This window comes from Chlorocebus sabaeus, chromosome 8 (genome assembly GCF_047675955.1).
Source record: "Chlorocebus sabaeus isolate Y175 chromosome 8, mChlSab1.0.hap1, whole genome shotgun sequence".
Lineage (NCBI taxonomy): Eukaryota > Metazoa > Chordata > Mammalia > Primates > Cercopithecidae > Chlorocebus > Chlorocebus sabaeus.
This window is the reverse complement of record NC_132911.1, coordinates 73,818,813-73,831,250: the sequence shown is the minus strand read 5'-3', so window position 1 is coordinate 73,831,250 and position 12,438 is coordinate 73,818,813. Positions and strand designations below refer to the sequence as shown.

The 12,438-nt window shown below is 38.7% G+C and overlaps 1 protein-coding gene across 2 annotated transcripts in view; it reads left to right on the top strand.

Moving 5' to 3' along the window:
* SLCO5A1 (solute carrier organic anion transporter family member 5A1) overlaps positions 1 to 12,187 on the top strand; it is a 159,171-nt gene extending 146,984 nt beyond the window's left edge. For both annotated transcript variants that reach the window (XM_038000417.2, XM_008000825.3), the window contains 2 exons: positions 2,564 to 2,628; positions 5,890 to 12,187. In XM_038000417.2, the coding sequence (XP_037856345.1) occupies positions 2,564 to 2,628; positions 5,890 to 6,347 (523 nt within the window). In that variant the 3' untranslated portion in view covers positions 6,348 to 12,187. The remainder of the gene's footprint in view (positions 1 to 2,563; positions 2,629 to 5,889) is intronic.
* Positions 12,188 to 12,438: the final 251 nt, after the last annotated feature.

Here is a 12,438-nt window from a genome sequence, read left to right as displayed (position 1 = left end):
AGGAGGGCGCTCAGATATTTGCCTGGTGAACTTAAGAGGGATTTTTCCCTTTTGGGAAGGGAAAGGAAGGTTGTAACATTCCATACTTTGGAAGGTTCTTTTATTCAGTTGGGTTATATTCTTAATGTATAATGAAACTTCTTTTGATGTTTTTGATTCCTGAAGTCTCTGCCCTGTGAGGTTTAACTTCAGCAGTTGAAAGTCATCACTCTGTTAGCTATGAGAAGCTGGACCCCAGAGGAGGGCAGGAAGTAATTTGGGAAAGTTGCTAAATCGTGCATACAGCAAAGGCTATTATCTTCAACCTTGTAGATAGCTACTACCTTTGGGATCAGTGGTGATTTATGCTGGGCTTGCAATTTGAAATGCTGAGTTCATTAATTTTACTATCATACAAAATTTCAGAGTTGAGTCAAGAAAAGGGCATATTGGGGAATGTGATTTCTCTCTCTCTCTCTTTTTTTTTTTTTTTTTTTTAGTTTTTCAGGCTGTGCTTTCTTTGCCATGTCTTGTTTGGATTTTTTGTTGATAAGAGAACACGGAAGCTACTTTTGTCCTATTAAAAATGTTGGCACTGATGTTCCTGAACCAAAATGAGAGTTGGGCTGCTATTTTTTGCAGTGCAATAACAAGAGATCCAAATGAACTGGGGAGAAAGAGAGTTTTTATTTCTGTAACCAGTTACAGGGAGAAGACCTGGAAATTATCACCAGACCAACTCAAAATTATGAAGTTTATTAGAGCTTATATACATTCTAAGCTATCTGTCCATGTGTAAGTGTGCATTCATCTAAAGACATAAGTGATTAATTTCTTTTAACCTATAACAAAGGTCTGAATCTTGAAGACCTTCTCCTGGAGCCTCAGTAAGTTTACTTAATCTAAATGGGTCCAGGTGCTGGGGTGATTACCCTTATCTTATCTCCTGCTAAATCATGGAGGTTTGGGGAGTTCCTTCAGACCCCCAATAAACTTGTTTGTGGAGGCCTAGGGAGTTTTTGCAGACCCCCAATAAAACTTGTTTAATCCTAAATGGATCCTCTTAAGAATTCCTTCATTGTTTTGTCATGCTTTAAGTCCCAGGAAAGACCTAGGCAAAAGTCTTGGTGGGCTTTTGTTACATTCCAGCATTTGTATAAGGGCACTGGCTTTTAATATTTAACTTAACCACTCAGCCAGTACTGAAACAGTTGTTATGGAGGCCTGCCACACTGATACATTCACATCGGTGTGTTGATATTTGCAGTAAGGACTGCAGTGGACAGAGGAACTGGGCAGCGTGTTGAAGCCAGAAGAGCACACCCATGGGTCTGGGCAGCTTCAGGGGGATGAGGGGGTGCAGGGCAGGGAAGGAGTGAAGAAAGGGAGTCAGTTCTTACTCTTCCTCCAGGCTCCTCAGATGCCACAATGCTGGGCACCTTGCAGGAAGCGCCTGCTGAGATGTCATTGCTTAGCAAGGGCAGTGGGCTGCACCAGGCGTATTCTGGCTTCTTTCCCACTGGGAAAGAATCAGGCATTTCCAAGCAAAGCTGTTCCTTGACAGCCAGATAGTGGTGCATGAAAGGCCCACTGGTTTGCTTACTCATTTCTTCCAGCAGCAGATATTTATGGAATAACAACCTGTGTGCAGCACTTTGCAAGTTGCTATGAGAAATAAAGAAATTAGGGAAAAGGTGACAAGGGCACTGGTCTTGGGAAAGTTCCCATTATACACCATACTCTCATGGGTATGCGATGGAGAGGATAAGGTACTGCAGCATTTAAAAAGACATGAATCATTCACAAATTTACTTAAATAATCTCATTCTTTGCACTTTAATTCCTCAAGAGATATTAAATAACCCATAGGCTACTTTTTCCTTTAGTGTTCATACATGGCAAATAGCCAGCTGGCTTCTAACCTAAACTTTCAGAAAAGGAACCCTTTAATCTTTGCTAATTACAAAACTGGTAGACTCCAATCTTCCTGCCACATGGGAATAACTTGGAGTGTAAGTTTTTAAAAAAGAAAAAAAGATGTGGTTGGAGGGCTCATGCTTCCTCTGATGTTTGACTTGTTTCTTGTACATTTTTTGAATATACTTTTATTCTTTACTCTTTTTTCTTCCTGTTTTGGAAGAATTATTGGAGTAATTTTGAATGTACACATCTACCACTCTGGAAGATGCAGGCATACAGGCAAAAAAACAAAAATGAAAACAAAAAAACCCCGCAGGATTTAGGATGAAATTCTATAAATAAAAAAAAAATGGATCTGATTTTGCAAGCTCAGTTAGAGGCATTTCAGCTTCTTCAGTCAAAAGCCTTTAACCTTCCACCAGTATTTATGTAGAAACAGTTAGAGTTAGTCAGAGTTTCTTTGGTGTCTGCATTGGGAAGATGTTTATTCAGTGATTTAGCCGCGAGCAATCTTATGTGGCTATTGTTAGTAAACAATAGTGAGTTAAATATTTTGGCATGGTATCTCTTTAGTCCCTGGCTGTGCACAAAGCCGACTTGATTTGACATTCATTTTCTTGGGGCTACTATTTAAAAAACATTTCCTTCTTTCCCTTCACTGCAGGTCCGTAGAAGATGAGGAGAGACCTTTCGCGCTGGGAATGCAGTTTGTTTTGTTGCGAACACTTGGTACGTCCCTGAATTTCCAAGTGCGCCTCTTAGTTCCTCTTTGCAGATGGCAAATTTTCACTGTCCTTTAAAAATGGCAAGTCACGTCATTTATTACCATGAGTAAGATTTTACAGGTTAGTGGTGAGGGTACAACTTCCTTGTTTTCTGATTTGAACTAGAAGCTGACAGGTTCTGTTGTTTGATGAAACAAAACAAAACCAACATTAGGTTAGTTTCTTTTCCATTATGAACATAAACTTGGACAAAATTCCCCAACGTTTTGCACAGTAAGAAATAGGAAATCAAGCAATTTGTCAAGGATTTGTAATCCTAGCATTCTGACTCCTTTATGCCTTTTTACTATGAAAGCAATAGAAATCGGTCTTTATTTGCAAAGTTTTCAATTTCTTACTTCTTTACAGTAATTTTATTGGACTAAACAAAGAGTATACCTATCATGTTTTCTGAGAAAAATAAAAAACTTTAGAAAGGAAAATAAAGGTGCCCAAAGTGACATACAGGGACTGCCTTATAAGTCTTTACTTATCAAAAAGAGAAGCTCAGTAGTGCTGTGTCCTTGTGACAAACCACAGAGTACGTTTGTGCAGGAGGAATATAGGTCTTCTTTTTACAGACACCATAGCACTCTGTGAGTTCTTGAGACAGTGGGAAATAAGCATGTAAAATACAATGTTCCTTTGATCAGTTTCAGTGTATTTTTAATTGATATCCTTGTCTTCAAGCTTATTTTTCCTTTTATAATTTCTTTTTCTTAAGTGGCAGTCTGTCATTTTCTTCAGCTGTTATTTTCTCTTCAGTAATCAGTGTTATTGTCTACAAGACAAAAAAATTGTTTTTTGATTCAAATTTCTTATTTCAGTTTTGAAGAGGTAATGTTTAAAAAGGGCATCTTCTGACCCCCTAAAGCACTAATCCCCTGGCATTCTCCATTTGTCATATGTTGTGGTTGATGACCCAGTCCAAAAATGAGCTCTTTTCAATAAGCCCCAGGAGGAAGATGCTTCTAGTTCCATGTAATGAGTGGCTTGTTTTTGTTTTTGTTTGGTACTAATAAGACTTTGAGGGTACCATTTTTAAAAAAGCATGCTGTTTAAAGGAAATCCTGACACACTTAGATATAGTGAAAAAGTCTGCTTTAGGCCAGGTGCAGTGGCTCATGCTTTAATCCCTGCACTTTGGGAGGCCGAGGCGGGTGGATCACCTGAGGTCAGGAGTTCGAGACCAGTCTGGCCAACATGAGGAAACCCAACTCTACTAAAAATACAAAGACATTAGCTGGGTGTGGTGGTGTGTGCCTGTAATCCCAACTATTCAGGAGGCTGAGGCAGGAGAGTTGCTTGAACCTGCGAGGCAGAGGTTGCAGTGAGCGGAGATAGAGCCACTGCACACCAGCCTGGGCAACAAGAGCAAAACTCTATCTAAAAAAAAAAAAAATCTGTCTTATAGTTCTTGTTAAAAGTTAAACAGTATTATTTAGAAATAAGGAGATTTGTTAACCAAAGGGGTCATTGAATAAGAAAAGACATAAATATATATATATATATATAATTTATTTATTTTTTTCGAGACAGAGTCTTGCTCTGTTGCCCAGGCTGGAGGGCAGTGGCACAATCTCAGCTCACTGCAACCTCTGCCTCTAGGATTCAAGTGTTTCTCCTGCCTCAGCCTCCCAAGTAACTGGGATTACAGGCATTTGCCACCATGCTTGGCTAATTTTTGCATTTTTTTTCTTTTTCTTTTTCTTTTTTTTACTAGAGATGGGGTTTCACTATGTTGGCCAGGCTGGTCTTCAGCTCTTGACCTCAGGTGATCCACCCGCTTTGGCCTCCCAAAGTTCTGGGATTACAGATGTGAGCCACCATGCCCGGCCAGCCCCTCTCTGATGCCATAGAGTTGGGGTCATTTGATACCATTTAGAGGTAAAGGTGAGTCCACACATGTATGCCACAGCATCAAGAATAAGTAGAGGGAGAACATTTCAGGCATTTATTATTTAATTCAACTTTATTTTAACTTCTATGGATTGTGAAAAAGTCTAGTTGGGCCAACAAGCCAATTTTCATTTCCCCCAAATTCCGAAACAGAAAAAGAGTTAAAAAAAAAAACAACTTTAATAATATTAAAATTAAACCAATAGACTTTATTTTAAATCAAAACAACCTATTTAAAATGTATCACTCACAGCTTCCTGGATTATCAGCCCACCTATCCTCTCTGCCTTCCTTTCTGTCTTCCTGGCTCCCTGCCTCCTTTCTCTCTTTTATTCCTTCCTCCCTCCTCTCTCCCATCGCTATCTTCTGTAAATTTTTATTGAGGTCTTTGGGATGCAAAGAATGAAAGGCATGGTCTCTGCCTTGAAGAAGCTTATGGAGTGACAGATTTGCAAACATTTACAATACTATGTGATAGTGAATAAAATGGAGGTAGATACAAAATGCAGTGAGAATATGATGGCATCTGAGTAAGTCAGGAATTCAAAGGGAGCATAGATATTTGCAAGGTGAATGAGTTGGGGGGACATTTTGGCAAAGGGAGTAGCATGTGATGAAGGAGTCTACGTACTAGGTACACTTTTTTTCTCATTGGATTAAGGAAATGTCTATATCATAGCCCAGACGACGAAGCTACTATTCATCTCAGATGTTTCATAAACTTCAAAGATGAAATTTATGCCATAATAAAGTACCTTTATATATATAATTTCTTGGATTTATAAGTGCTTTTATAAAGTTGCCATTTTATGTGGTGTTTGACTCACAGGAGATGCTGCTTTTCTCATACTCTTCCTGCATCCAAGGACTAGCGCCCAACCCACAAGAACTAAGTGTATTGAATTTCGGTGGGTAATAAAGGGTTCTAGTGTAGCCTGTTGAATACTTAATGACAAAATCCAATTTTTAGGTTTAAAAGGATTCTCTAATTGTATTTTTAGCAATATCCCTGTTTTCAGTTTTATTGAGGTATAATTGACAAATAAAATTGTATCTACTTATAGTGTGCAACATGTTGATTTGATCGTAAAAAGCAACAGCGCATTCTGGGTGGCAAACTCGATTTTAAGTGTTTATCATATAGCGAATGCTTTTATGATAAATATATTGTGATAAAATGTGATTGTGTTTTTTAAAAAATGTGGTAACATAAGAAAATCCCTCCCCTCAACTGGTTTTAGAGCACACAAGTACCTTGCTAATTTACAAATCTGTTCTCCCTTGTAAGACGTGCTAAGTCTTCGTATTTTCTTCTTCCCCTCTCTAGCATACATTCCTACTCCAATCTACTTTGGAGCAGTCATTGACACCACCTGCATGCTCTGGCAACAGGAATGTGGCGTGCAGGGTTCTTGCTGGGAGTACAACGTGACGTCGTTTCGTTTTGTGTATTTTGGTTTGGCGGCCGGCCTCAAATTCGTTGGCTTCATTTTTATTTTTCTGGCCTGGTACTCCATAAAATACAAGGAGGATGGACTCCAGAGGCGGAGGTGGAGAGAATTCCCCCTTAGCACCGTGAGTGAGAGAGTGGGCCACCCCGACAGTGCCCGGACTAGATCTTGCCCAGCTTTCAGCACCCAGGGAGAATTCCACGAAGAGACTGGTCTGCAAAAAGGGATCCAGTGCGCAGCACAGACCTACCCGGGGCCCTTCCCAGAAGCAATAAGTTCCTCTGCGGACCCGGGGCTGGAAGAGAGCCCAGCTGCCCTGGAGACGCCCTCCTGAAGCTTGAAAATGGAAGAATTTAGTTTTGTTGGTTGAGTTGAAAATGGCGACTTGAGAAACAACCGTGCCTTCTTTTCTTTATTTCTTTTTTTAACCTCTACAGACACAATCCTCAAACCAACAAAACTCAGTATACACAGCCGCTATTCACTGAGGGCTGGATACCTCAACAAGACTGAGAGCCTTTCCCCGCTTCTCTCCAAGAAGGAGACGTTCAGCTAGATTTGTTCCCGTTTCCGTTGTGTTAATTTAAAGCTCATGCTCCCCTACGGTATAGGCTGAGGTACACGGTTAACAAAATCATGGGAAGGGGAATGGCGGTGCATATCATTAACTAACACTCCAAACAAAGGTGAGCTTGCCCAGGACTTGGCATTTCCAAATCAAAGTTTTTAGATATGAACACCTACTGTGAGTTCTGCTACAAAGCACAAATGACTTTGTCTCAACTATGCAATTTGATTGGAAAAATGTATGTGCAGCATGTTACGTTTACTTTCACAGAATAAAGCAGATATGTTTCTGAAAAGGGGAAGCCGAACTTTCCATCCAGTACTGTTAATAGCATTTTAAGCCATAGCAGAGTTATAAATCAGGTAGAATTTGTCAAATGCTTCAAAGGAACTATAGGCATAGTGTGATAGAAGGAACAGCTACTTCAGGTCAGAGGACACATTCTCTTTTAGTCTGCCTGCCCCATCCTAAGATAAAGAGGCTGCTGAATCATAAATCTGATAGCTTAAATATCAACTCCAGTATTCTTTCGTAAGGGGCTTTAAAACTAGTGTGCTAAACAATATGGCTAGAAACTGTAATTTGAAATGCATAATAAGAAAAGAAAATGACAGCTTTCTCATCCAGGAAAATTGTTGCAGAAATTTTCTTTAGCTCTACGGGTCCTCAAAGTCACTGGGAAAAGTCCCACCTGAGTATTTTAGTTATATCTTGAAAGCACTGGCAAATCTGTGTGGTTTTCTTTTTTTCTGGATGGAAAATTGCTGTAGTTGTTCCTGAAAATGAGTACTTACATCAGGAAATCTGTGCCTGGGATGTGAAAATCACTTTGAATACAGGAGGAGGGAGATCTGTGTTCTGGAACAGAATATGATCTTAAGTAATTGTTGAAAATTATGTAAAATAAACCAATCCATCCTACTGAACCCTACCTTATCAGAGTTGGAATCGTTTTACACTACCCTTTGGTTCCCTCTTACTGTAAGTTTCTGGCAGTGATTCTGAGAGAAGATTTTTCTGTTCCTAAGTGCACTTTGAGTTCATTATCCATCATTCTTTTCAGTACCTCCCAGCACATCACTCTGATGTAAGCATCATACAGAATGCTTTCTACATGGCTCTTAAGATAGATGCTTCCTGACGCCGCTAACGAATTGATAGCAAGTTAGCTCATGGGTTCTGGTTGCAAGGGAGTGTAAGGGCCAAATGCTGATATAATTGTGAACTTTTTCTGCCAAGGAGCCTATGGTCATGGAGGGCTAATTAGGGAAATGTTTTTCTCTTCTGGTTTACCCTTATCCCCAGAAGAGATGTGATTGACAGAGTGTTCCATGACTCAGGCTTCTGCTCTCCATCCTTGCTTGACTGCACAGGTGGAATTGTGCAAATACTCCTGGGCATAAGGCTGTTTCCCTCTCTTCCTAGGAATGACATTGGTCAAGTTGTTCTCTTGGTTGCGTGCAGTTTGCGTTAACACTATTAGACTGAACAATGTCTACAAGGGGTGGAGCTAGTGGTCTCAGGGGCTAAGGACTTCCCTCTGGCTGTTGGGCTTGGCTCTTGGGGAAGTGAGGATTCTTGCCTGGTTAAGACTGTAATTGCACTGGTAATTGTCAAACTCTGACCAATGTGGCATATATTGGAAGTATTCAAAAAATCTTGCTGATTCAGAAAACCTTGCTGATTGACCTAGTGTCTCCTCTGGGGCTTCACAGTTCCCCTTTACCCTCTGTGGGAGAACTTTGCTCCTTTAAAGGAGAAAGTTTCCTTTGGTGTGGGAGTTAAATATATGTAGGTTGGAGAGGTGTGGTGTTTTCTTAATTTTCCTCTGATCATTAAGATACTGCATTGAGAGAATTTTGGTGGGAATGGCACTTTTTCTGGTAGCTAAGATTGCTGGACTCAGCACGGGGTAGTTAGAGAGCTCCCTTACTCCCTTTGCTGCCTTGAACAGTCATCCAGTTCGGCGATCACTGACCAGGTGCCAGGTATCTTCAGGTGTCATTTTACCTGACTGCCATCTGCCACTCCATAACATCCTTTGGGATGATTAGGCTAGAACTCGAAGAAATGTGCACCACAGTGTTAATATTGTACTTGCTCAAGTATCTGCTCCTTGTTAATAGCAGGTATTTCATTAATGTGTTGTTGGTGAATGTAGACTAAGTAGTAAAAATCATGAGAAAATAAAGCTTTGGAATATGTACCAATTAAGTGTTGTTCACAAAATACTTGGGGCTATGGTAGCATCATTGGAATATTACATAGCCATCTGAAGTGACTATTTTGTAGATGATACCATTTAATTGTATATATAGGGTCTTATATGTTTCTTAATAAATTACTCACATTACTTTATAGTCACAGCTCCTATTAGAAGTTTTAATGAAGACTCTCCATGACCTTAGGCTTCGAATTACTTGTTTTGGAAAAGGTCGTCTTGTTCCTTTATAAACTGTAAATTCATATATTATTTAGCTTTAATATGCAAATACAATATCCTTGAGTTCATCCTATTAATTTAGAAACTCCCAGGAGGTAAGATGGGTGGTTGGGGCACATTCTTTGGTTATTTTCATTAGCATTAAGTCCTTATTCTTTATAGGCGGATTTAATTCTTGAAAATATTCAAAAGTAATTCAGAATCAAGGTGTTGGGGATGGAGAGAAAGGAGGAACGGAGAGGAAACAATTTAGCATTTGTTGAGGGTTGACAATTTGTAGAGCATTTTGTCAAGCACTTAATATATATCATCATTCATTTTGATCCTCTTAATTACCTTGCAAAGATTTGATTCTTTTTTTTTTTTTTTTTTTTTTTTTTTTTTGAGACAGAGTCTTGCTCTGTTACCCAGGCTGGAGTGCAGTGGCATAATCTCAGCTCACTGCAACTTCCGCCTCCTGGGTTCAAGTGATTCTCCTGTTTCAGCCTCCTGAGGAACTGGGATTACAGGTGTGTGCCACCATACCCAGCTATTTTTTTTCTGTTTTTAGTAGAGAGAGAGTTTCACCATGTTGGCCAGGCTGGTCTTGAACTCCTGACCTCAAGTGATCCACCCATCTCGGCCTCCCAAAGTGCTGGGATTACAAGCATAAGCCACATGCCCGGCTGATTTTATTATTTTTTAAAAAACGTAAAAGAACTCATTTAGGTTTGTACAGAATGGCAAAGTCAGGATTCAGACATAGATTTCTCTCACTCCATTATTCATTTTTTACACTACACAATGCATACAATAGCTTTTGGTTAACAAAGGCAAGGTGTGACTATAAAATCGTGAGGTTAAAGCATTTCAATTTTTTGATATTTTACCGTTTCTGAAGAGTAGAGAGGTTTTTTGGTGTAAATAAAAAAAAAGCTGTGGAAACATCTGTAGGAAATATCACGATTTAATGTTTAACTAGATTTTCAAGGTAAATTTACATTTATTTAGCTAAATGTTATATTAAAGTTATTTGTCATAACATACCTCAAATATTTATTTATAGTTTGTATTTAATACAGAACAAATCCAGTCTTCGTGTTAACATCAGGTCTCAGCAGAGTTCTGAAATGAAACATTATGAAGAAAGGTAGTTCAGATTTGTTGAATCTGAGCTTTAGGGATTTCAGGTGTATGTTTTTTTTTTTATTTTCCTTGTTCAGAATATTAACATTTCCATCAGTTTTTTGATGAATATGAGTTTTAAGATTCCTAATAAGGGTTTTAAATGAACACACACAAAATACGTATCAAACCACTGATCCCGATTGTTCCCTTTAGTCACTGTGACATTGTTACCTTTAGTTGTATGCATTTGGAAATGTCAGCCTTCAGAGAAGGGGGAGTTACCTGGAGTAAGGCCTCATGGATGTCATGGCAGTCCTCCATGTTCACCAACCACCAAGAAAATTCTTCTTCGGTCCACAATTCCAGCTTCGTTCTTTGGTGGACTTGGAGCCAGAAAGTTTCTTTTTGGCCCTGTTTTGTAGAAACCGTGCGTTTACCACGGAGAAGCTTTAGAGTTTGGATGGAGCTGAAGCATTGGTGGGAATTCCCTAGTGCACCCAGGAGCAGGAGGCAAGCCCAAGCCTCGAATGGTAGCCAATTATATTTTGCGATTGTGTATGTACTTAAAACATCAGAGATGGCACAGCACATGAATATAACGATCGATATGTAGGTGCATACTGAGTATTCTAAGTAGCAGATAGACGCCAAAATACTGTATAATCCCAGAACTGCCTAAACTGCAGGTTTGCTAGTTCTCTGTCATACAGACCAGTAGGTAGCCTTTGCACACATTTGTGTTTTCTCTTCCACAGTAAGAGAGTGCCGTGGCTGGCAGGCACAGGTAGTTACCTCGTGCACTTTATCGTTTTGTCTTTTTCTCTTCTTCATCTTTAGGGATGCTGCTGGCTGTATCTGTCCCAAACTTCTTGTTGCATTAGAATCAGATTCAGATCTGTGTATGTTTGAGGAGGTTTTATTTTAAAGACTTCATTTTTACGCAGCTCTAGGAAGGGTCAAAGATGACAAAAACAAAAACAAAAACAAAAAACAAAAGAAACAAAACCCTCCCTAGGTGTTTGCTTTTGCAACATTAAAAAAATGCTTTGGTGCTAAAAAGTGTTTAATGATGCATGTTCACCATTAAAAAGCGCCACTGAATTCACAGCATTTCACTGCTAGGGGGCTGCATGTACTTTTTCTTTGGAAATCTGAAGAATTTTCCAGAAAACAAGCATCCATTACTCTTATTTCAACAGTTACTCCATGAACTCTATGCTGCAAAAACGAAGTGTGTAAGGGGGAATACTTTTCTATGGAATACTCAGTGCTTTTGATATTTATTTTAGCAAGAATAATCAGCTGCTAAAAATAATTTCAGAGAGAGGTAGAAAAAATATTTCAGATAATCTTTTCTTATTTCTTCTCCAAAAAGCTTACACCCATGTAAGGTATTTTTAACATTGGGGTTTTGAAGGTGTTATCTTTTCTGGTATCCTATCATTACATGTTAAAATTGAAGGAGAAAATATTATTGAAAACTAAAGTAATTGCAGGAACACATTAAACCAAAGGGGTGAATAAAAGAGGTTTAAAGTTTCCATCTAGAAATGAAAAATAAGAATCATTGGCAAGACTAGTACCAATTACTGGCAATTGGTAATTGATAATTGGTAAGAGTAGTACCAAATAATGGGCATTTTTCTTAAAATACATACCTCTACCCCAAACCCCAAATGTTAATTTAGAATCGTGAAACAGGCAGGTCAGGCTCTGACTCTTTTGTTTAAGGAAATGTAATACTGTGTCAACTAAACTGGCATTAGGTTCTTAGTGGAGCGTGTGTTCTCTGTGTGTGTGTGTGTTTTTTGTGTAGAAGTGTGTTTGTGATGAAAGGCTGTTTTGCATTGTTGCATAAAGAAGTTTGATTTTCAGATTTTTAAAATGATATTTATTTGGAGACTTCTTAGGGTAATTTAAAAGATGTATAATTTCCACGTGTTTAATGAAATCTATTGTCGATGTACTAATAAATCTTGGTTTACAGCATCTTGAATACTTGATTATTGAAAATTAAGAAAAAAGTTAAAAATGAATAAAGTGTGTTGGACTGAAATGAAATTGTTTCTAGAACTTTGTTGTTTGAAGAGATGAAGCAATGAGATTGATGCAATTGTCCACCCCTCCTACAAAATTAACTCCGTACCTAACTGTTAACTCTACCTTGAAGCAGAATGTTCTATGTGTAAGGTTTTAGGAGTATAGTTTTAAGAGCCATAGCATGTTTTTTTAAATTGAGTCTCCAAAGGTAATAATTTTAAGTAATTCATCACTTATGTATTCAAAACAGACTTTCAGAACACAGAG